This window comes from Gekko japonicus, unplaced genomic scaffold, assembly GCF_001447785.1.
Source record: "Gekko japonicus isolate JY-2015 unplaced genomic scaffold, Gekko_japonicus_V1.1 scaffold3567, whole genome shotgun sequence".
Taxonomy (NCBI): domain Eukaryota; kingdom Metazoa; phylum Chordata; class Lepidosauria; order Squamata; family Gekkonidae; genus Gekko; species Gekko japonicus.
Window position 1 is genome coordinate 76319 of NW_015174947.1, and position 25607 is coordinate 101925.

Sequence of the window (25607 nt, forward strand, 5' to 3'; positions counted from 1 at the left end):
GTTTTCCTTGAAGTCTTCTCAATAAGAATACTTGTAAGAAAACGTTTTGCTGTTTCCCAGACATACAGCCAAGCAGTCTCTGGTGGGCCAGAGATTTTTCCAATTTGGGGATGGAGCAGAAGTTCAGTCATGCTTACTTTCTTCCTAAAGATATTCCAGTCAAGATCTCTATTAACTCTCCTCTTTTATAATTCACATGAGACCCAGAATTTATGCACTTTAAGGGGACTGAAACCTTACATTTAGAGTAGCATATAAGAATAACAATGAGAAAATGAGTTGAGATAACCAATGAGAGAGAGAGAGAGAGAGAGAGAGAGAAACAGCGAATCACAGGGAATACCTACTGACAATACAACACAAACCAAAAACCTATGAATTACAGTGCCACTTGTTTGATAGATCAAAATGAGGGACCGTTTATACATATCAAGGACATTTTCAACAATTAACAAAACTAGGAAGGACTTCCAAATTTGCAGGAGCATGTCAGGTCATTTCACCTTTGTTGTTGTTCAGTTGCACAGTCGAGTCCGACTCTTCGCGACCCCATGGACCATTTCACCTACCAGTAAGTAAATTTTGGAGAGGATTTTTGGTCTGGCTTCCAACATCAGGTTTTGAAACAGCCTGACTAGACTAGAATGGCAATCAACGAAGACAATTCACAATAAAACAATCTTTGCTGTAACTGAAAATCAAATTTTATTTATTTTCATGTATAGTCTTCCTTTCTCACTGGGACTCAAGGTGAATTACAAGTATGATACAACTATGCAGTCAGTCATTAAGCTGATGACATGACCGGCGTTCAGGTGCATTTTGTTACTTGCGGAATTTCTACAACAGAGTGGTAGTCTAGATTAAGAATGTGGAATAGAGCAGAAATAGTCTAAAATATTTTTTTGTAGTCAATGATGTGCTGTCTGTAATGGGATTATAAACTTTCTTGTTCAGAACAACAAATGCTGAAAATCTGAGGGGTAAGAATGGAATGGTTTTGCTGGATAAAGCTGTTGGTTAAATATGTAGGTGTTCTTGAAAAGCTGTATATTTGTCAGTGATTGCTCTGATATCTTTATAGGTACTTGGGCTCAAGCTCCCTAATATCTTCGGACGTGCTGAGAAAGTGACATTTCAGTTTTCTTATGGTACAAAGGAAACATCATATGGCCTGTCTTTCTTTAAGCCACAGCCTGGACACTTTGAGAGAAAGTAAGATCTTTGGAAAATATACTTAGTACTATACCCTGACCTGTATGGCCCAGACTTCTGATCCTGTCAAATCTTGGATGTTAAGCAGGGTCAACCCTGGTTAGTACTTAGATGGGAGACTACCAAGGAAGTCCAGGGTTGCTTTGCAGGGGCAGGCAGTGACAAACCACCTCTGTTAGTCTCTTGCCTTGCCCGATGAGGGGTTGCCATAAGTCGGCTGCAACTTGACAACATGTTCTACCACTGCCACCAGTGCTGTGCACCACTAAATTCAGTGGCCCCCGAGTAAACCTGAAAAGGATTGGTTTGTCTCCTTTTTTTCCAGTTGAAAAGGAATACTTCCAAGCATTGGTCACTTCTGCCAGAGTGCTGTGTACTGGATTGCACACAGCTAAACGCTGGGTATTCATTCCTCCCAAAGAACCTTCTTCCTCTGGAAAAGTTACTGCAGAAAGGGTCTTTGCTTATTTCAACAGTGGTAGGATACAATTCATTAGGATTCTAGTTAATCTTCTTGAGGTTGTTTGATTTCAGCTTTAATTTCCATAATCAGTAGCAAATTCCAAAGTAAAATTTTCCGTTTACAGGCTTTTTGAGTAATTCCTGTGCATGCATCCATCCACGCAAAAACTCATCATCTACAACTTGCTAAAGTCAGTTCCATGAACTTGCTGTATTTATAATCAGCTTCAACTAGAGAGATTTTTTTAAGCATAAGCAGAGATAACACAATCAAATACATTTTTCATATGCATGCATACATATGTCATTTCAAATGCTGTGCTGTGAATGCCAATGATACGTGAGAACTTTTTCAGCTGTCAGTATGTTATATTTAGGGTTTTTGTTTTGTTTTTAAATACTGGTGACTTGAGGAATTGAATCTTACTTGTTATCAACTAGCAGAAGGGTGCTCTGTTCTGAAGTTCTTTCATAGTCATACGTTTAAGACAATGAAAGGCAAGTCAGTTTTATTGTTTGCATCGTGGGTTGCAACCAAGGCTCCCTCTAAGCTGTGGAGTCTTGTGAGCAAAAAATTCTACTTGGTGAGCTGCTGGCATTAAAGTTCTGAGCGAGCAATTTGGCTACTGCATAAATTACTTTGCTCTGGAGCCATCCTTCCTGAGCTAAGACAAAAATGTGTGAGCCAGAGGCTAAAAAACTGTGAGCTAGCTCACACTAACTCAGCTTACAGGGAACACTGGTTGCAACTGTGAGTTGGCTGTCAGTGCAGCTCCCCAGGCCTTGTGCAGTTTGTCTACAAAGCTCCCTTGACCTCCAACGTCAGCTTTTTGGGTGTCTTAGGAAGCTTCTGGGGAAAGGCAGAGGCAGGGAAAGATCATGGGATCCAATGCAGTGTGGAACGACAACAATTCTATCATATCTGTAGCAAGCAGCGTATGCTGTAAGCTACTTTTTTCACTACCAGGCATTTTAAAACATTTGGCCAAAGTCTTCAAACAGTTCTGTTCAGAAATATAATTTATGTAAATGTCTTGGCTGTCAACACCTTAACAGACACTATCTTAAACTGAGTCATGTCCTTTGTATAATGATCTGTCCTTTCACTTTGCTAAAAATAAATAAAAGCAATTAATAAGAAGCATTGTGTCAAGATTATTATGTCTTTCCTGTGAAAGCAGGTGAGGACAAGACTTTATTTTTCTGGGAACTATTTAAAATTTCTTCCAAGAACTTTGGGTGCTACCAGTTATAAAATGGTGGCTTGGTGAGTGGGGGCCAGTCATAAAATGGCAGCTTGTACTAAAACCACAGCATTTCAGAGCAGTTGTGCAGTGCCCTCTGCTGTTTTACCAAAGCAAACCAGTGCAATTTGCACTTCATGGGGAAAACGTGTTCTACTGTGTTTTCCTTGGAAGAAGCAAATAGCAGATTTAATGCAGGGGCAAAGAGTTGATACCATGTTCTTTTCATGTCCGGACCAGCCATTTGTCTACTTATGGCAGACATGCTCCTGCCAGCTGGGTCCTCCCATCCACCTTTGCCTCCAGACAGGTGAGAGAACAGTGGGGACCAGAAATTGCTTCACACAATACACACTAGCTTGGGGGAGTCATAACCCAGACGTGACATCAGCGCATCAGCCAGTGCTCTTTCCAGAGTGTCAGCTGATGCGCTGACATCACATCTGGGTTCTTGCACAGTCATGACATTGACACATTGCGTGACGCCATGTCCCACCACTTGTCCCACTCCCGAAGTTTCTGGGGCAGGTCAGGAAGGTGGTGACCTGGCATCCCTAAGTCTAGAGCAAGGGTGTATGTGTGCAGGACGTGAAGGGGAGGTGGACGAAATGCTGGAGACATAGTTTATCATGATCTCAGTAAGGCTTTTGATAAGGTTCCACATAATATTCTTGCTGACAAGTTGGTAAAATGTGGTTTGGATCCTATTACTGTGAAGTGGATCTGTAACTGGTTGACAGATTGCACCCAAAGAGTGCTTGTTAATGGTTCCTCATCCTCTTGGAGAAGAGTGACAAGTGGAATGCCTCAAGGATCTGTCCTGGGACCTGTTTTCTTCAACATCTTTCAGTGATTTGGATGAAGGAATAGAGGGAATGCTTAGTAAATCTGCAGACAATACTGAACTGAGAGGGGTAGTAAATACCATAGAAGAGAGTCAGGATACAGGATGATCTTGACAGGCTGGAAAACTGGGCTAAAAAAATAAAATGAATTTCAATGGGGATAAATGTAAAGATCTGCATTTAGGTAGGAAAAATCAAATGCATAATTATAGGATGGGGGAAACTTGGCAGTAGTATGTGCAAAAAGGATATCGATATCTTAGTAGACCATACACTGAACATGAGTTAGCAGTGTGATGCGGTAGCTAAAAAGGCAAATGCGATTTTGGGCTGTATCAACAGAAGTATAGTGTCCAGATCACACAAAGTGATGGTATTGCTTTACACTACTCTGGTTAGACCTCACCTAGAGTATTGTGTTCAGTTTTGGGCACCACAATTTAAGAAGGATATAGATAAGCTGGAACGTGTCCAGAGGAGGGCAACAAACATGGTGAGGGATCTGGAGAGCAAGTCCTATGAGGAAAGGTTGAAGGAGCTGGGTATGTTTAGCCTGGAGAGAAGATGACTGAGAAGTGATATGATCGCCATCTTCAAGTACTTGAAGGGCTGTCATCTAGAGGATGGTATAGAGTTGTTTTCTGTTGCCCCAGAAGGTTGGACCAGAACCAACGGGTTGAAATTAAATCAGAAGAGTTTTCAGCTAAACATTAGGAAGAATTTCCTGACAGTTAGAGTGGTTCCTCAGTTGAACAGACTTCCTCGGGAGGTGGTGGTCTCTCCTCCTTTGGAGGTTTTCAAACAGAGGCTAGATAGCCATCTGACAGCAATGCTGATCCTGTGAACTTAGGCAGTTCATGAGAGGGAGGGCAGGAAGGGTTGCCTCAGTGCTTAGTTTTTGTGGCTCTTTCTTACACACCCAGGAAAATGCTGATTGCCACTTTTTTGGGGTGGGGTCAGGAAGCAATTTTCCTCCAGGCCAGTTTGGCTGGAAATCCTGGAGGTTTTTTGTCATCTTCTGGTCATGGAACATGTCACTGGGGGTGTGGGGGGAGGAATTTGTGAATTTCCTGCCTTGTGCAGGAGATTGGACTAGATGACCCTGGAGGTCTCTTCCAATTCTATGATTCTGTGGGAAAGGAGCATTGATGCTATCATTTTCCCACTTAGAATAAAAATTATGTGTCACCTTCTTCTTTACACAAAAGAGAAAGAAGAGAGAAAAGAAAGTGGAAAATGTGATTACTGTAGCAGTAGGGGACCAGCAGAAAGCTATGTTTACCTGCTTAGGGAATGACTGGGCATTCATGAGAGACCTTCTTGCCACTATCTTTAAAAGAGTTTAACAGTTAAATTGCAAGAAACACCAATCTGACCAAGGTTCCAGTGCTTGCCTGAGTAAACAACTAGTCATGGTCCTGACTACTATTGTGCTGCTGGTAAAGCAGTATCCAGTTGTGCCTTTACACTGGTTCACTTCATAAACATAAGCAGGCAGTTAGAGTGGTTCCTCAGTAGAACAGGCTTTCTTGGAAGGTGTGGGCTCTCCTTGGGAGGTTTTTAAGCAGAGGCTAGATGGCCATCTGACAGCAATGCTGGTTCTATAACTTACTATGAATTTAGGCAGATTGCGAGAGAGAGAACAGGAAGGGATGAACCAGTACTCGGCTCTTGTAGCCCTTTCTTATGTGCCCAGGGTAGTGCAGTTGGCCACTTTCTTCCAGGCCAGATTGGCCGAGGGATCCTGGAGGTGTTTTGCCTTCCTCTGGGCATAGAGCAGGGGTCACTTGGGGAGTGGGGGGAGGAGGTAGTTGTGAATTTCCTGCATTGTGCAGGGGGTTGGACTAGATGACAATTGAGGTCCCTTCCAGCTTTATATTTCTAAATAATATTTGCTGAGTAGGGAGTGAAGTGTTGTTGACTTGGTGCAGCATTTTGAGGTCTATTTAAAGGTCCAAAAACTAGGACTATCAGCACAGACTTCTCCAGTAGTCAGGACTTTATAATGCTCAATGAGTCAGTGCCATAGAGATCTGCCTTACATGTCAGGATACTCTTTTAACTTCAGTAGCAAAACTTAAAATTAAAGGTTTTGGTTCTTAAGCACATATTTTTTCACATCCTTCCATTGTAATAATCTTAAATGTCAATATTTTATTTGTAGTGTTTCTCTCAATCTGTATAAAGTAACTGGGCAATTCCCGTGGAGCTCTCTTCGTGAAACAGACAGAGGAATATCAACAGAAATTAATGTAGGTAAAATAACACCACTTGCTGTTAATTTGTCTGGAAACTGGGGTTCACAAATCTAGCCACCAGTGGCAAATACCTCTTCCCTCTGACAGCTGCCCTGCCTGACTTGTATGTCCTCTCCTTGGAGTTCTCATGAATTGTGAAAGTTCAGAGGACGTTTTTGTGCTGCCCATGAGAGACCAACCTTTTCCTGTCAATCTCCACTGTTTGGCTTTAGGAATGAGTAGGCCCTCATGTGTATTTGGGCAGCCCAGCATCTCATGCATGGGAGAGCTCCCTGACAGAGATGGCGTGTGCCCCTTTGTATTCCAAGCTATTTATGGTATCTTTCAAAAAAAGTTTGACCCTCTAATGAGGGGAAATCAATCAATCAGTATTGCCTTCATCTTGTCAGGATTCAATGTCAAAGAACAGTTTTTGTCATACATTTTTAGCATTCATGGTTCAATTGTTTTCATAGTTCAAATGTTTTGTTTTATAGTTCCCAATATGGAAGACTAACCATACATTAAAATGGGAAGGTGTTTGGAGAGAGCTTGGCTGTCTTGCAAGAACGGCATCGTTTTCTGTTCGAGAAGAAAGTGGACACTCACTCAAGTCTTCTGTCTCTGTAATTTTTTGTTCATTTAAAATACGAATTTTGCAGTAATGTAACCCTTGGATGGTGCTGAATAATGTAGTATGCTAAATATAGGAATAACTGTATTAGAAGCACTGTGACCCTGTTGTTGCCCAGAAAGGTTAGAGAGACTGCTGGTTTACTGGGTTCTACAGAGTTCTGAAACACAGTGAGAGAACTGGCTTTTTCTTCCTCACAGTCTCTAAGCTTGCAGAACGACTTAGGGTACATCCATCGCCGAAGGAAATGTTGCGATGGTTGGTAATTTTGTTGCTATTCAGGAAACTGGAAGAACATACATCTGGTGTGTAATTCTGTATGCAGAGGCGTGCTCAGTTCCTTAAGCTGTTTTCTCAGTTCATTGTGCATAGGCTAGTGCCGCTGCATGTAGAAATGGGCTTTGGGATAAAGTTTGGTACTAGGACAAAATGCAAGCTATTTCCACGTGCAGAAGCAGATCTTTGGACAGTTTCTCAGGGGACTGTTGTGTTTATGCTTTCCTTATGAAGGGCAGTTCATTGAAGTTCAGACAAAAGAGTGAACTAGGAATACCACAAAATTAATTATCTTAATAAGGAATAACTATAGTATTTTGCATCCCAGTCCTCTTAGAGTGTCAGAGTTCAGTAAACTGATTTTCTAAATAAATTGAAGCACGAAACTTGGAAGTTTGCATTTTCTATACCTGCAGGAAGTCTGTATGCAGTTTTTCGCAGCAGGATGTCCCAGTTGCCTGTTCCTAACTTATAAACCCTTGTATGATTTTTTTTTCCTAATAGCATGCAATGGTGGTTGATTCTCGAAAATCCTCAATCTTGCCCAGAAAAGGTGCTTTGCTGAAAATAAATCAGGTATTGTTATCTGGACCAAGCAAAAAGGGGTTTGTGCTTGACTTCAAATGCTGGTGTCTGTTGAAATGCTGCTGAGAAGGCGTGTCCTGCATAGCTAAGTTGTTTTTAAATAATTTCCAAAATAATATTTGGTTCAGTTTATAGCAGCACTAAGAAACAAAAACAGTGGATGATTAGATTAATCATATAGATATTCATAAAATATTTCTCTTATTTAATTGGGTATTAACTTGAATGTTTCAAAATGGATTCTTCCTTTTTAGGAGTTGGCTGGTTACACAGGTGGTGATGTGAGCTTTCTAAAAGAGGACTTTGAGCTTCAGTTGAATAGGCCATTTCTGTGGGATTCAGTAAGTATTCCTATACTGTCAGTAGCTCATAATGAATACAGTGGAAATTACTTCCTGTTGATTTTTTTTTTTAATTTGGTTGGGAAATTTGGAGATTGGGGTAGTTTTAACATACAAAAATCAGGTCAAGCTTCAAGAGGGAATTGGATAAACATATGGAGCAGAGGTCCATCAGTGGCTATTAGCCAAAAGGCATAGGTAGGAACTCTCAGTCTGGGGCAAGTGATGCTCTGTATTCTTGGTGCTTGGTGGGGGGCAACAGTGGGAGAGCTTCTAGTGTCCTGGTCCCACTGGTGGAACTCCTGATGGCACCTGGTATTTTTGGCCACTTTGTGACAGAGTGTTGAACTAGATGGGCCATTGGCCTGATCCAACATTGGCGTCTCTTATGTTTTCTTTTTTTGTTATTTTACATTATGAAGGATGCCCTCTTTCTCTTTTGTTTATATTAATGATAGCTCCATTAACCATAGCAGTTGGGAGTAGTGTAAATATGCCTTGCTCCTTATGGTTAGATCTTGCTCTTGTCGTGCCGATCTTGTTCTTACGTTAATTCACCCACTGGAATAATCCAAGAAATTGCTTGATATCATAAACCTGTTTAGTAGAATCTCAGTACTAAAGGGGATTCTAGATAAAGCGGGATCTTTTGACTTTAATAAGACTGGTCAAAATACCAAAACAGCTGGTCTTTTTGAGATTCTGTAGAAGTCAGAGCCAGTCAGCTATCTTAGTATTGGCCTGTCAGATGATCTTAAATGAAATAGTTGAATACAGTCATTGTAAATTGTAATTTAACGTCGAAGGAAAGTTGAAATTCTGAAGCAATTTATCTGTATCTTGGATAGGGAGAATGCCTATCATTAAAATGACGGTGATGCCTTGAGTTGTATTTTTCTTCAGGAATATCCACTTAGTTATTGAATCAGAAATAATAGGATATTGGCAGACGCACACTCTAAAGTTTATTTGGAAGAAAAATCCTCCTAGAGTTGCTGCAACCACACTTTTTCAAAGGATTAAGAATGAAGGATTAGGAGTTCCCAGGAGGTGGTGGAAAAAGATAAAATCTCGGAGAATCACCAATTGCTATCCCTCCAAATGGAAAAATCAGCATATGTCCTGAGATTTCAGAACATTTCTGAACAGAAAGGTGAAAACCTGAAAGAGGTTTTAAGTAAAGAACTGGCCCCCGTGGCAGGCTTAACAGCAGAAGCGATACAAAACGACATGGATATAGTATATTGTACATATCCAGAATATATAAAGAAAAATAAGCTACCCGGGGAAATATTTGTTAAATTCTCAAAAAGGTCAATAAGAGACTTAATCCTGAAAGTGAGAAGCGGAACTGTTTTGAAAATCCAAGGAGAACAAACTAAAATTTTAAAAGACATTCCATTTGAGATCAGAAAAAGAAGAAGACAGTACAGAGACCTGGCACAGTTTCTTCAAGAACAAACACCCCATACAGATGGTTAACCCCGGAAGGGCTTACTTTCAACTTCAATGGCAAAAAAGAAAAAATTGGCTCTGTCTTCAAAGCAAAAAAATTTCTTGAGCATCACCAACAAGATAAAGATGGATCTGAGAAACTGGAGGACGACAGGGATGTAGAAAAAAAAATAGACAAAACTGTGGAAAATTCTACCAACTCTTTTGTCGGCTGAATTCTTAGATTTTGAAGCAGAACTAGGGGCTACGGTTCCTAAGCCCCCCCAAAATAAAAAGGACTTTGAAAAGAAACGTAGAGGAAGGAAATGAGTAAAATAATGAAACTCTAATGGTCTGATAATTATCAGGAACTAATAACCCTAAACTAAGAAGCAAATTTGTTTGTGAACACTCGGTCAATCTTCTATATAACTATTGTATTAACTCTCATGCATTACTATTTTGACAATAGGGAATTATCCTTACTTTAAACAATTGTATTAACGATCTCTTGCTACTCGTAGTTTTAGTTTGTTCCCATCCCCAAACCCTATATGTGTAGTTTAGAAAGGCAATAAAATGTTTGTTTTTTTAAAAAGGAGTTCCCAGTATTTGTTTTTTAAAAACAAAGTTGTTTAATAAATAAATAAATATATGCTTCTTTTACAGGTTTTCTCGGCTTCGTTTTGGGGTGGAATGTTGGTTCCGATTCGAGATAAACCATCCAGCATTGCTGACAGGCAAGTGATTTCATTTGTTTTGGTTTTATCCACAGATTTCTATAACTTTATCTTATAACAGCTTAATTGATGAGAGAATAGTTCAAGTAACCAGCACCATACATTATTCCAAACTAGGGTGCATAAGAGTCTGTCTTGAGGAAAGTGTTGTTTGTAATCCTGCTACCACCACCAAATAGAGAATGGGTTTATTTAACCTCCTTACCATTATACCCCAAGTACCCAAGAATAAACTATATTTCCACCAGAGTCATTGTTAGCATGACGTACTTATTTGACTTCATCTTTTATGGGCTGACATGAGAGAAAGGAGATTTTTCTCCAAACTTGGGGTACTCCCCAGGTTTGCAAAAAAATCTTAAAAGTTGAAAAAATACATGGGGGGGTTAAATCCCCCCCCCAGAAAAGTGTGCACAGACAACTTGCGTCTCTTTCAGTGTATTCTTGGCAGCAATGGGGAGGCAGGAGCCACAGCAGGCCTGGTGGGGAGGCTGGGAGCTGCAATGGTTGAGGAGGTTCAGGAGCTGCAGCAGGCCCAGCACTGGAGGCCAGAAGCCATGCTAGGCTGGCTGGTATTGATGTTAGAGGGGCGGAAACCATGCTGGGCTCACTCGCAGCAGCTGCAAGGGTGGAGGAGCTTAGGGAATCTCCACAAGCCCAGCAGCGAAGGCCAGGAGGCATGCAAAGCTGGCCAGCATTGAGGTTGGAGGAATGGGAGGGGGCAGGCCTTGCGGCAGAGGCCAAGAGCCGTACTGGGCCCACTGGCAGCTGCAGTGTGTGTGTGTGGGGGGGGAGGCTGCAATACTCACAGGGGGATCCCTTCCCCCTCTCAGCTTTCATTTACATTTAATAAAATGGGCTGCTGGCAGTGACAATGCTGGGGGGGGGTTTAAAGCTAAGAGGGGGAGGGATCCACCCCCCATGAGTATTGCTGGTCCTGCTTAAGTCCCCTCCAAAGCATGAGTGGGCGAGGTTGCTAGAGAGAGGCCAGTAGAGTAGGTACTGCCATTGGGGTGTATTGGGGGGGAATCTGACTGGCGGGTGGGCAGGTGGCCAGGAGAGTCATCGGTGCTGTTGCTGGAGGGCTGGAAGCTGCCAGCGAGCACCCAGAAGAGTCTGTGGTGCTGTTGCTGGGTGAGCTGCCAGGTGGGTGGCCAGGAGAGTCAGTGATGCCACTGAGGAAGAAAGAGTGATGAGTATGGGGAGGGAGAAAGTGTGACAGTAGGCATACAGAAGTGAGAGAAGGGCAAGGGTGAAAGAGAGAGAGAGGGGGGCTGAGAGAAGTGGGGGGGGAGATTAGAGGAAGCAAAGGTGGGAGGAATTAAATGACCACTCCTGCAAGCTTCTTCCGGGTTCCCACTTGTACCTTTCTATTATTTTCTGCTGCCACCACTTACGATTGAAGATAAAATATATTCTCTTACAGTGTATGTATATTTCAGTAGTTTGGTATTAATTAGGCATAGGACAGTTATTTATTTATACTCCACTTTTCTGTCCCAACAGGAACCAAGAGCAGTATACAGCATCATTATCCATTTCTCCATTTTCCCCTTACAATATCAACCCTCAGATTTAGGTTAAGCTGAGAGTGTGTGACTGGCCCAAGGTCACCCAGCAAGCTTCCATAGAAGAGTGGGAATTCTAACCTGGATCTCCCAGTTCTAGTCTAGCATGCTATCCACACTACACCAGAGTCTGTCCGACACTGACCATAAGTTAACATGTACTTTAATGCAAAAATATTTATTCAAGATTTTTTTAAATTTTTTTTTAAAAATAGTGACTTGTCCTGGCATAGCCTCTTCCCTGAAGGAAGAGCCCTCCCCTGGGATTTTCACTATGTCGGAGGCATTATGCACTGTATAAGATCCAGTGGAAGACCTCCTGACTCTTCTTCAACAACAGGCTCCTACAGGCTCCTCTACAAGATCCAGGAACCTCTTAGGTGGATCAGTCCACCTCCAGACTCCCCCAGATGCCCACGAAGGAAGAAAGCCAAGGACCATAGCTGAAGCCTGGATCATGGAGTGAATTGCACACCTGGCATCTTAGGGCCTCATACTTTCCAGCCTCTCTCAGGAGGAAAACACAACTCTCTAATTCTTGGAAGGACCTAACTGACTATAGGAAAGGGTGGGGCTTTCAGTTGACCTCCAGCCTTAGCTGGTTCAGCCAAACCAGCTTGTTTCTCAGCCGATCCAAGATGGCGACGGTATGAAACACGCCCAAGATTATTTTCCGGTACTCTATCGGTTTAACTGTTTTAATTGTTGCAAGCAGCTTTTAACTATATGCCTGACCAATGCAGGAAACAAGGTACTTAATGATACATCCTGGAATAATATCTTTTATCTCAACTTACTGTGCATGGCTACAGCTAACTGCTAAGTAGACGTTGGTGTATTTTGATACCAAGAACTGTGGAATCCTAATCTATGGAATTTGGGAGTGAAGCTTGTGAAGAAATAATCATTTTGTTTTTACTGGACTCCAGCTGTGAGACGTTAGAACAATACCCTGAGATTTCTGAGGCTCTGGAGGTTGATAGGAGGGTATGTCACCCTCCCTCCGAGGAGGAGGCTCATCAGCCCAGGGAAGATTCTCTGCTACTTCTGATTGCTAGAACTGTGGAATGCATATTTCAAGGAACCCAGAATATACTTTCACAGATCCAGTGCCTGTCCGCAAAGATTTCCAAATTTTTAACAAACAGCAATTGTGGTCACCTTACACCTTCAAAGCCCCCTGGGGGCCAGGACAGTTTAAGGCAAGCCTCTACGGAGAGTCATGAGCATGTTAACTCCCTTGGGAAACCTTCAAATAATAACTTCTACTAGCTCATTTACCAACCAAGGAAAGTATACCTTACTGTCCGTGGACACTGGAAATAAACTCCTAACTGTTGGGTGCCCCTAGAACAAGAGCTCATCTTTCTACCCTCCTCAAGTGAAGACCTTCAGAGATTGATGTATTGGATACGTCTCCTCTCAGCCCTCCGCACCAAGCCCAAAGAGTTATGATTACTTTTTCCTCCCAAAAAATTCCCTCTCTGATTTTTAAGAAGAAAGGAACGCTACAATCTAAAGGGATTTTTCCCTCTTGATTTTTCCATAACTATTATTCGCCCTTTGTGCAAGAAAAGAGTTATTGAACCAGAACTGTACCCATCTCCACAGGAAATGCTGCTAAAGAAGGATGCGGTGACACCCATGAATTTAATATCCCAAGATGATTCAAGAACCCCCGATTTAAACCCCCAATTTCTATGTATTACACATACCCCTTGTGCTGACTAAGTAAATCAACAAGACCTTATAGTTCTTGCGGACCCCAGGACCTGTGTGCCCTCTGTCCAACTATCTAATTTCTTGAAAGAAGATGCTCTCAATCCTTCTGGATCTCCTATCAATGCTAAGCAACAAATAACTACTGATAAACTAACCACCAGGACCTGTAAACTACAAGAGATTAAAAACTTGAAACCTCAAGTTTTCTTCTGAGATGCCTCTAGATGAGCTACCTATGACGGACCTATCGGTCCCCAAGTCTCCTATGGCATGTATATATACATGCCCCTTTGAAAGAGTGAGCTCTTTGACTACTTCCCAACAGACTTTTACCCATCCTGCGAGGAATGACATTGATCTATCTACCAACGACCCTGTAAAAGCATCCCCTTTAAATGTAAACAACTCTATTGTACAACCTCATTCACCCCCTAGTACAACCCAAGAGGTGTTTAATGGATGTATACGCTCAGAAGATAATCCAGCCTTGAATCGTATAGCTGAATTAGATTGACTAGACCTGAAGAACCAACATTTGGAATGCATAGGAAGACCAACTGTACAAATAACCTCTTGGAATATAGCAGGATGGGGAAACAAATTTGGTGATTTGGACTTTAGGACCTTTATTGAGAAATTTGACATCATTTCTCTTCAAGAGACCTGGTCCCTAAGGGACCTCTCCATCAACAACATTTACTGCCTATTCATTACCTGCTTGGAAACTGAATCCAAAGGGCTGACCTAGGGCAGGTCTCTGCTGTTTTTTCAAAGATTCAACTGATTTTGCTTTTGTATATTTAATATTATTTTTCCACATCTCTATATCATGCCCCACATTCTGTGCCCATTTAACCATTAAAATTTTTACTACTTCATCTTGCATTTTCATATCTAATAACAATGTATAAAATAGTTTTATAAATTTTCCATCTACACATAGTAGGATTTTATCCAATTCTACAGATTTATCAAGAAAACCAGTTTGTTTATCTTTAGCATATCTGGAATCAAGTTGCACCCTTTCCCACCAGTTCAGGCAAATACCCTGTCTTTGAAAACTGTCTTGCGTATTTAAGTTGTTTTTCTTGTCTAGAAGTTCTTCATATCTCCATAGCTGATCTTTAGTAAATTGGGGTTTATAAAGGCCTCTAGTGGTGAGACCCATTTCGGTATTCTTGTATACATCAATCTTTTGGTCTCTTCCCAGACCTTTAACAATGCTGCTCTTATCATATGTTGCTTAAAATATTTATGAATATCACTTTTCCCGTACCATACAAAAGCATGCCATCCTAATTTCAAATCATATCCTTCTAGTTTTAACAATCTTGGATTTTCCAGTGTAATCCACTCTTTCATCCAGGTCAAGGCTGCCGCTTTATAATAAAGATGCCAAACTGGTACTGCAAAACCTCCTCTTTCCTTTCTATCCTGTAATGCTTTCGTTTTTATCCTTGATCGTTTGTCTTGCCAAATAAATAGCCAGATCAGTTTCTTCACTTGCTTAAAATACTGTTGATTTTTTAAAATTGGAATTGTTTGAAATAAGAATAGCAATCTAGGTTAAATATTCATCTTGACTGTCGCTATTTTAATGACACCCAGCTATTTCTGTTGATGGGTGGCCGGCCGGATACCCTTCCCGGGAATTTAGTTGAGGGTTTAGAGGCTGTGGTGAGATGGTTAGAGTAGGGTTGGCTGCAACTGAATCCAGGTAAGATGGAGGTTCTGTGGCTGGGTGGGTGGGAGCCTCGGTTGGGCTTCTACCTCCTGACTCTTGAGGGTGTGCCTCTATCATCAGTGCAGACCGTCAAGAGCCTGGGCGTGACTTTGGACCCCTTCTTGACCCTGGAGGCCCAGGTTGCGAAGGTTGCCAAACTGGCATTTTTCCAACTGCGCCAGGTTAGGCAACTGGCTCCCTACCTGTCTCGCCCAGACCTGGCCATGGTAATCCATGCAGTGGTCACCTCCAGGATAGACTACTATAATTTGGTCTACATGGGCGTACCTTTGCGCCTGACCCGGAAACTCCAACGGATCAAGAATGCAGCTGCACACACACACGCACACACCCCGGACAGCACAACCAACCTGTGCTACGTGAGCTGTACTGGCTCCCAGTGGAGCACCGGATCAAGTTCAAGGTTTTGGTCTTGGCCTTTAAGGCCCTTAGCAGTCAGGGACCTACATACCTTTGGGACCGCCTCTCTCAGTATGCCGTGGAGGAGCGTTATACTCTGGGAATAAGAACTTCCTGTCCTCAACCAGGGTCAGCGCTTTTTTGGCCCTGGCCCCCAGCTGGTGGGAGTCTGCCAGGAAACATTAGTGCCCTGCAGGAGTTATTACCTTTCTACAGGGCATGCAAGGCAAAGATGTTCTGCCAGGCATTTGGTTGAGGACAGAGACGGGATAGTATGACTTCTGGAACACTCATACTCTCTCCCCATCCCATGTAACCCCTCCCCCACAAGGCTGGGGAGCTGAATTTCCCCCCGTCATCTGGAATGTATATTGGCTTATTTATTGATCTGTTTTGGGGTAGTTTTAATGTCGGTTTAAATTACTTATTGTATATTATTTTGTTGTAAGCCACCTTGGGCCCTACTTGTAAGGAAGGGCTGCCTAGTAAATCTGATTTAATAAATAAATAATAAATAACTTTCTTGTACCTGGGAGACATCTTCAGCCCCCACTGCTCAATCCTGGACCTGGCCTTGGTGGATGAGTTGTCCTTCATCAAGGTCAGCCTCCCCCTTCTGAGCTACCCTTTACTGGGCCTTGGGGAGTAAAGACCCCCTCTGTGGAGTTCTTGGACACCTGTCCCCGGCTGGGGCGGTGTCCAGTGGGCTCAGGGCTCTGACCCCAGATGGCAAATGCTTACCTGTAACTGTTGTTCTTCAAGCAGACATCTGTGCCATCACACAACCTTTTACCATAGCAAGGGTCTTTGCTGCAGTGTACTCTTATGTTTCAGTAGGAAATGAGCTGGAAGGCATAACTTCTTTCAGCCATGTGCAGTCCAATGCTGCATTTCTGATGGAAAGTTTTTGTACCTAGAAGGATAACTCCGGAAGTTTCCAATCTAAAGTCTTGTGCACAAAGCTCATCAGTGTGAATACATAGATGGCCACTGAAAGGACAGCAGTTACAGGTAAGCCGGTAACTAACAAATGATTACTGCTAGATATTTCATACTGGAATAATACACAGTGAATCTCAGTGTGAAGTCCCCTGGGCCAGGGGGTACGTTGTCTTGGGAAGGGGCAATCTTTTCTCTACATTGTGAGAGATGAAGCAACATACCAGAACTGTGAAGCTGGTTCTTTAATGGCTTCATTCCTTTATAGTGCCAACTCCAGAGGTCAGTATCACCTTCTGGTCCGGTCAGCTGACTGCTCCTCACCTCCACCTGTTTACACCTCACTGCTAGGGCCGCTTTTCCCACCTGTGCCCTTCTCTCCTGTCCTGGCTGCTATACAGTTCCTTAAGGATTAAGCCAGAGGTAGCCTGTCCACCTGGGTCAGGCATGCAAAGTTCTTCCTGGCTGCCCCGGGGACCAGGACTGTGCTGTCAACTTCTGAGGTTTCAGGAAGCATGGTGGCTTCCTACCTGCCCCCAGCCTTCTCCCAGTCTTCAGTCCGCTGCCCCCTTACTGCCTTCAGCTGGGATCCTTTTCCCTCTTTACCTGGCCACAAGCAAGCCCTTCCCCTCAAGAAGGATTTTACCTGAGAGGAGTCCTGTTTCCCTCTCCTACTCATGAGCAAGCCCTTTCTCTCAAGGAGGCCATTGCACCAGAGGAGACCTTTGCTTTACAGGAAGTTAATACTGGTGGGCCTTCTTTCTGATTGCTCCTCCCGTGCTCTTGCTGCTCCACCTGGCCCTCCTCCAAGCTCTTTCACCAGGGTTCTTGCCCTCCTTAGGGCTGGGCCCCTGCTTTATCCCTTCTCCCCTAAGACTAGGGAGCCCTGGCCTGTGTGACACATAAGAAATGCTGACATAAGGTGTGGACCAGACTTACCAGGTTACTCGAACTGTTATAACAAAGCAATTTCTTCCTTCCTCTACTCCTCTGACCTGCAGATCTTGAGTAGTATCATTCTATCCCAGCTAAGAATGAAAGGAAGAATTCAGGCCAGAGAGAACAGGCTGTGCTATATTGGAGAAGGTGTCTTGTCATGGCCTGAACAAAAGTGTATTTGCTGGCCTAGGATCCAGTAAAATATTGGTAACTAAAATGTTTCGGGAGGGCTTGTTTTGCTGGGGCATTGATCCACTTTTTTCTAGCCTCCTTATACTGTGGTCATTCAAATAAAACACGTTTCAGTTTTTATGATCTGAAAGCCACAACCGCAATATCTATCGGAAAGCAGTGTACCTAATATTTGGCTTTCGGAGGTCACAGATGGTAGCACATTTAATCTTATGAGCATAATTGCTCATCTTTATCTTGGAACTGAAAGGCTAAACAAGTATTTTGGGTTTATGAAGAGTGGTGGGATTCCCAAACAGAGAGGAGAGCAGACACACCTAGACCAGCAGATAGTGCTCTTGAAATCAGTTTTCATAATCAGCTGCTTGATAATCTTTTGGGCTAGGGGCCTCCTTAATACAAAAACAACTTTCCCTGGGTATATTCAGTTTTTCTATTATAGCCCAATTCCATGGACCGGAGAAATTATCTTGTTCCATATAATATAATACACTATTATACTCAGAAAACATTCGCTTGAGTTTCAGATTTAATGCCAGTATCCAAGCCCTAGATTCAACTGAATGCTGGTCAAGTTCCAGTCTAAGGGCAGTACCAGTCACATATTTCGGGATCCCACAGATCTGACACAAGAATTGTATTAGCAGCGAATCTATAGTCTCATTTATCCTGTAGAGCCAGGTTGCTGCTCCATGTAAGTAGATGAGACAGTATCTTAGCACTGAAAGCTGTAATCTCTGCTGGAAGGTACTGTCCACCTTTCCTACGGTAGGTCTGACAACTCTTCAAAGTTGAAGATATTCGGGGGGGGGGTTAAGTGAGAACAAAGGTATAAATAGATTTTAGAGGGCAATGAACTAGAGCAGGTTAGGTCTTTTAAATATCTGGGGGTAATTCTTGATAACTTGGAAACCTCAATGTAAGTGGAGCCATCAGACATCCCTGTTTGACTCTTGTCATTTGCCCTTCTGACCCACATCTAACCTGGGTTGTTGAATTATCATAAAGCATCCATATTTGGTCTGTTGTAGTTTTCTTGAGTTTTTGCCTAAAACATGTCCTAGGAATTGAATCGAATGTTGATTTCAGATCCACATATAGCTTTCCCTGAGTGTAGTGGGTATATTTTCCTGCCAAACGGCTTAAAATAATCCAATAATTAATAGAACTAAGCTATTTAATGTAAAAAAAATAACATTCCTTGTATTGAGTTCTTTAACAGAAGCACGTATTCATGGTTGCATTTTCCTCATCTCACTAGTTGGGAAGTTTTGTTACTTCTATTTTATTGATTTATACTCTGCCTTTCTCCACAGTGGAACCCAAAGTGGCTTATATCATTCCTCTCTCCTCCACCATTTTATCCTTGTAACACTGCAAGTTAAGGTTAGGCTGAGACTGTGTGGCTCAAGGTCACCCAGCCAAGCTACCCAGGGCAGAGAGGGGATGTGAATCTTGGTCTCTCAGATCCTAGCCCAGCACTAACCATCACAGCAGTGGCTCTCTGTATGTTGTAATGGCTCTTCTGATTTCTTTTAGATTTTACCTTGGTGGACCAACAAGCGTGCGTGGATTCAATATGTACAGCATTGGACCTCAGAGTGAAGGTATGAGACTCTTTCTGAGTAGGTTACATCCACTATAATGAGTGTTAGAAGAACCCAGAGAATGGTCTGAAGAGTACAGCTAGTTCTGCCATAATGTAGTAGGTTATGTTCCTGAAGAGTGCCATATTATAGAAAATCACGTTGTAATATTGTAATTGTCCCATAAGAAATAATGGAGTGGGAAATGTTCTAGGTCCCAACTGGGTTGAAGTATTTTCCCCCACCTCCCTCATATATATGAATGCTTTGATTATTTTGACAATGTGTGACTGTGCTAATACCCCAATCACAGTGTAAAAGAGCAGTATAAATCAGGGTCCCAAACATTTTGAGCTTGGGGTCAGCTTTGGAACTTTGACACAGGGTGGTGGGCTGCTGCAGGAGGTGGAGCCAGTCACAGAATTTCAGGAAATGAGGTTGTCAGGCTGACCCACCCGTGGCCATGGCGTCTGGCTTCCCACTAGGGCGGACGGTCCTGGGAGTTGGAGGGAGTTCGTTAAGGAGGAGTTTGCCGTGGGGCTTCAGATAGTCAGGGAACGGGGTTAATGTCACCCCTTAAGTCCCTCTGCTGGCGTGCACAGGACACCTCTCTCTCTCGATCTTCCTCTCTCTCTCTCTCAATCTCCGTTTCTCTCAGCTCAGTTCCGTCGCACGTTTCTCCTTTCCGGCCCCTCGGCATCTCTCTCCTTTTATTCCCACTTCTCCACTCCCAGCACCACCTGTGTCCCCCGCCCCCTCTACTCCCAGTCTGGCCCCACCCCTGGTGATAAGTCCGGACGCCGTCTGGGCATTCCGGGCTCCTCGCCGTGTCCACCCTCAGCTCTCCCTCCACAATGTTGCTCACTGGGGTAAGGTTCCGGGGTGCACGCTCCAGGGGCCGTGCTCTGCCGACGCTGCTACAACCCTCTGGGTCGCCAAAGGTTGTCTCTCCCGGGGCTTCCCGTGCTGCGGAGCCGGACTGCGGCTCCACCGGTTGCCATGGCATCATAGTTGCTCCTCTCCTCTGCTGGTTCCTGGGTGAGTCGGGCGGTTGGGGCATCTCTAGAGGGTGGGGTCTACGTCCCGCGGCCACCGAACCAGGACAGAGGTTATGTGTAGTCCAAATAGTAACACTTAATTTCAGGCTGACTGAGAGGTGATATGATAACCATCTTCAAGTACCTGAAGGGCTGTCCTATAGAGGATGGTACAGAGTTGTTTTCTGTTGCCCCAGAAGGTTGGACCAGAACTAACGGGTTGAAATTAAATCAGAAGAGTTATTGGCCAAACATGAGGAAGAACTTCCTGACAGTCAGAGCAGTTCCTCAGGGGAACAGGCTTCCTCAGGAGGTGGTGGGCCCTCCTTCTTCAGAGGTTTTCAAACAGAGGCTAAATGGCCATCTGACAGCAATGCTGATTCGTTGAACTTAGGCAGATCATGAGAGGGAGGGCAGGAAGGGTTCCATCAGTGCTTAGTTCTTGTGGCCCTTTCTTACAGGCCCAGGGAAATGCTGATCTCCATGTTGGAGTCAGGAAGCAATTTATCTCCAGGCCAGTTTGGCTGGAGATCCTGGAGGTTTTTTGTAATTTTCTGGGTGTGAAACAGCAATCACAGGCGATGTGTGTGTGGGGGGAAGTATTTGTGAATTCCCTGCATTGTGCAGGGTGTTGGACTAGATGACCCTGGAGGTCCCTTCCAACTCTGTGATTCTATAATATTGTTTAAAATATTTTCTTGCATACACACAAGCTTACCTTCAGCCATGCAGTGAAGATCCTTGTACTCTGATGGCAGCTACTGCTGAAAGCAGTGTTTATAAAAATCGATTCAGCCAACTAGCTCTCAGAAGTCGTGCTGGGTGAACTCTCTGCTTGACCCTGCCAATTTTCTAAAAACACTTGGTGGGTACCAGGAAAGGTGCCCACAGGTACCATGGTGTCCACAGGCACTAAATTGGGACTCCTAATACAACTCTTAAATGGTCCCTGTAATTGCTTTCCAGACTCTTGGAACCCAGAAAACTGTCGTGCAGTGCGTATGGTTGAGTCAGTCTTCACCAGCCAAGTCCCAGTTATGCCCTGCTAAGAGCTAACTGTAGCAAACCACACTTATACAGTTCTGTGGTTAACTATGTACAGTTTTTATTATCCAATATATACAGCTCACCGTCAAAGTGCTTCGCAATACACGCACTCAAGTAGAAGGAAAAATACAGTCGACAATCACTTATATACAGTGACCAGCCAATCAGCTTGCTGCTGAGTCACTGTGACATTGCTTTCCTCAGCTCCAGTCTGAACCGGTTAGCTCTGGTTCCTGTGACTGTCAAACATCTGTCACATAGATTGGCACGATCACTCATTCTGAAGCCTTACTTATGTCAACAAAAACATGGCATAGGAGGAGGTGCTTTTCTACCTTAGCTGCTACTACACAGCTCCAAATCTACATAAGTCAGGGGTGAAGGGAACTATTCCTGTTACCATGAGGCTCTCCTCCCATACGACCCACTTGGGGCAGCAAAATGACTTGAGACAGCCCTGCTTATAACTAAGCAAAAGGAAATAAACATGGCTCCCCTCCCTCTATTTTCCCCTTCCCTCTGCTGCCCCACCAGGCACAGCTGGGACACTCACCTGGAGCTTCTTTCTAAAGCCCGTTGTATTAGTTATTAGTTTTATTATTATGGTCTTAAGACCAGCATACAATACAAACATAGTATGAAAAAGAAGGAAAAAACAGATAATATACAGAATAAAATCTAAATTTAAATTTTTTTAAATGCGACTCCCGCAATCTAAGCATCAATGCACAGAACTCAGCAACTGAACGTGTAATCTCTGCATCCTTATCTGATAGAAGCCAGCGAAGCCTTGCTTTGTTCGTATTGATGTGACCAGGTATCCTATCAACTAATGGGGTAATGATTTTAAGACGAGCCTCTCTGTCGAATGGGCAACGGAAAAACATATGCTCTACTGATTTGACCTCACATGAAGTGCATGAACATAACCTTTCAGGGTAGGGGTTTTTATTATACCTGCCTTGAATAACTGCAGATGGAAGGGCAGAACATCTGGCTAGGGCGAATGCCCTTCTAGAGTTCTTTCCCTCCACTGAAGTCAGATATGTAGCCGGCTCAATGGTGCTTTTGAGATTTAGCAATACCCCAAGTTTTGAAGCCTTAGTGATATCAGATTGTCTTTCGAAATCTCGTATTTCTTCCCACAATGGGCCTTACTCCTAGTTGACTATAATGGTCCCCATAGATTAAAATGGAGTTGGGGAGAAAAAATTTTTTTTGTACACCCATATTACGCTTTTCAGTATGATTTGTAAGCTGCCTTGAGTCACAGGGGAAAATGAGATATAAATATTTGAATAAACAAGTAGTTTGGGCAGGTTAATAACATTTAAGCAACTTCCTGTTTGTTAGGTTAGGCAGGGTTCTGACAGAAGTAGAAATATCTGAAGCACAATTACAGGAATCAGACTTTTGAATCAACAGGATTAAATTTGCAAATGCTCCAATTGAAAACCTGTGTGTATTGCTTTCGCTAAACCTGAGTTGTTTAAAAATAATTATTCAAAATTGTGGTCAGAGATTTTTTTAAAGATATGTCTACATGTCCTTAGCTTTCTTGGCTAGGGGAAATAAACAGATTTAAGATGAAGCTACTTCCAAAAATTCTTTTTCTACTTGAAAATTTGTCTATAAATATTCAAAACTTTATATCTATGGCAAAAGGATATTATGAAATATATGGGACCAAATAAGAAGTTTAGAATAGAATTGTCTGCTTTATGTAAGATGGAGTACTGATGTCCTAAAATCTTGTTAAGTATTACCAGGGTGCAAAAGTTAAAATTTTATGCAAATACTTTCATACGTACAAAGATACACCTTGGTGTGTTTTAGGACAAGAATATTCCATGATTCCTTTGAGTTACTTATTGTGGTTCTTGGATAATTGTAGAAATATGATGACTGTTTAAAATATACTAATAAACTCATAGCGGCAGTTCTTATTACTTGGAACAAATAAAGAAAGCATCTTAAGCCCAAATGTTTCCCCTTTGGAAACTAACTTGTGATTTAGCACCAAACATTACGGCTCCTCTACCTTGGTTCAGGCTTTTAGCATTGATGCACAAATCTGTGCCCTGTGTGCTCCTGGGGCCGAATAAGGAATGCATGGTTGGAGTCCAGGGAGAGGATAAATATCTGTTTATTGCAATAATCAGGAAAATACAGGACTGGATACCTTGGCACCCAGTAACTCCAAGCTGTATTCAGCCCCAACCAGGAAGGGCAATAGCTCTTATACCCCAAATGTCATCATTACAGTTTATACATTAAGAAATCTTTAATTGGTGTCCAACAGGTCTCATCATCAAAGCATGATTTTAGCTGGCATTTCTCTATTGGCGAACCCCAATCTGGATCTTAAGTGTCAATAATTGCATCAGTTTATCTGGTCCTGGAACAGTAGAAAAGGATCAATGAACAGTGGGGCCTCCTTCTGGCATCATTCCTGGCTTATTTGCTTCAGCATGAAACTAGGGAGTTTCCTGATTACATAAAACTTTGCTCTTTGCAGACCTTTTGGGGCCAGTTGCTCTGCTCTGCATAAGAAGATATTTGTTTTGAGAACACTGAGACTCTTTCTCTCTCATAGCTCAACTTCTCAGATGTCCTTCATCTGAAGAGCTTATAATTTCAGATGTACATTCCATTCCATTATTTTCTGACTCTAAGAAAAGAACTTGTAACTATTATCATAATATTCTAATTAATTCTACTCTACAGCTCTGCTGTCTGGGCTAAATTTTAAAGTCTAATTCACTTTAATCAGACTCCTAATAAGGCACAGTGACAGCTGTCATTCTACATGTCAAGAAGAATATCAAAAATCACAGTCATAAATCACATTCACTGGTCCCTTGTCCTACAGCATTGACTATCTGTATCTTGTTTCCCTCTCCAGAGATCCTTATCCACTTCTGATTCCTTAAATGACCATCATTTACCTCCCCACTTTTGTGTTGAATTCTATCCTGCCTCCCCCCTAACTTACATTTATCACCTATCCCATTGTCTCTTACAAGTGAATCATCACAGCCTGGATTCTCCCCAACTCCAGTTGGTTTCCCCCCAAGCTACAAGCAGTTCTGCAGCCTTTTTGGTATTAAGCGCCACCAGGCTGATTCCATTTTGTTTCAAGCATTACCTGGCTCTCTTATTCAGGTTTGGCTTGGCCCAGAAAGTTTCTAATCTGCCTCCCAGCACCACTTTCTTATCAATGCATTGAGACCCATAACCTGTCTTATCTATCCCTGTACGTGAAACAGGTAGCAAGTGAATTTTAGAATGCTACCTTTCGAGATTCTGGATGTCACTGGTGTTTATGAGCACTATGGCTGCTGACTCCTGCACTAACTATCAGCTTATCTAGCTATCAGCTTATATAGATAGTATGTGGTGTCCACAGCCTTCATAACTAGGAAGGCAAGTCACCATTCAATCAAGATTCCCATGGCAAACTCTGCTCTTAGTATTCCTAATGATTGACCACTACCAAGAACTCACATTCGCCCAACCTCAGAGGGCTATCCTTGGCATGAGAGAACATCTGATTTGAGAAAATGGTCCTCTCTACATCTTCCAGTTTTTCTAAGTCAGTAAGCCTAACCTGAGGAGCTGCGGTGGCTCAAGTGGTTAAGACGCTGAACTGCAGGCTGTGGAAGGTCAGTAGTTCAGCAGTTCAAGACCCGGGTGCCGCATGATGGTGTGAGCTCCTGTCTCAAGTTCCAGCTCCTGCCAACCTAGCAGTTTGAAAGCAAGAAATTGCAAGTAGATAAATAGGTACCACTTCGGTGGGAAGGTAACAGCGTTCCGTGCACCTTGGTGTTTAGTCATGCCGGCCACATGACCACAGAAACGTCTTCGGACAGCGCTGGCTCTTCGGCTTTGAAACGGAGATGAGCACCGCAACCCTAGAGTTGGATTCGACTGGCTTTCGAGCAAGGGAACCTTTACCTTTACCTTAAGCCTAACCTTGAGGGAATGAGCCTATTCTTTGAGAGCAGAGCTGCTTGCACTGAGTACATACAACTTCGGTCCAGCAGGCATTCATGCAGGACTCTTTCTAAAACACTGCATGGCCCCCCCAACCTGCTTCTGACTTTCTGTATTCATTTGTGGTTTTATTGTTTGAAGCTATTAAGGCTATGAATGTTTTTTTTACCTGAAACTACTCATATCCCATACTAAGAAGGATAATGCAGAGGGCCACTAGGGCTGTTTCTTGCTTTTAGCCTGGAGTCTCCCTCAAATTCGCCGAACTCCCACAGAAAATTCCACTGTCACTCCCAGGAACCTGAGTGACTTCTTACAAAGAGCCTGATGACCCAGTTGGGGCCCCCATGCCTCAGGCAATAGTTGACTGAGTCTAATGACCATATGATCCCCCTCCCCTTCGTTGGCACCAATACTTTGCAAAA

The 25607-nt window shown here is 43.0% G+C and overlaps 1 protein-coding gene across 1 annotated transcript in view; it reads left to right on the forward strand.

The window, feature by feature from the left end:
* The window catches only part of SAMM50 (SAMM50 sorting and assembly machinery component), a 46758-nt gene that overhangs the window by 15713 nt on the left and 5438 nt on the right, over positions 1–25607 (forward strand). Inside the window, 7 exon segments of the mRNA XM_015425125.1 lie at positions 1085–1215; positions 5931–6018; positions 6501–6629; positions 7418–7489; positions 7753–7839; positions 9943–10013; positions 19056–19123. Of these exon segments, the coding sequence (XP_015280611.1) occupies positions 1085–1215; positions 5931–6018; positions 6501–6629; positions 7418–7489; positions 7753–7839; positions 9943–10013; positions 19056–19123 (646 nt within the window).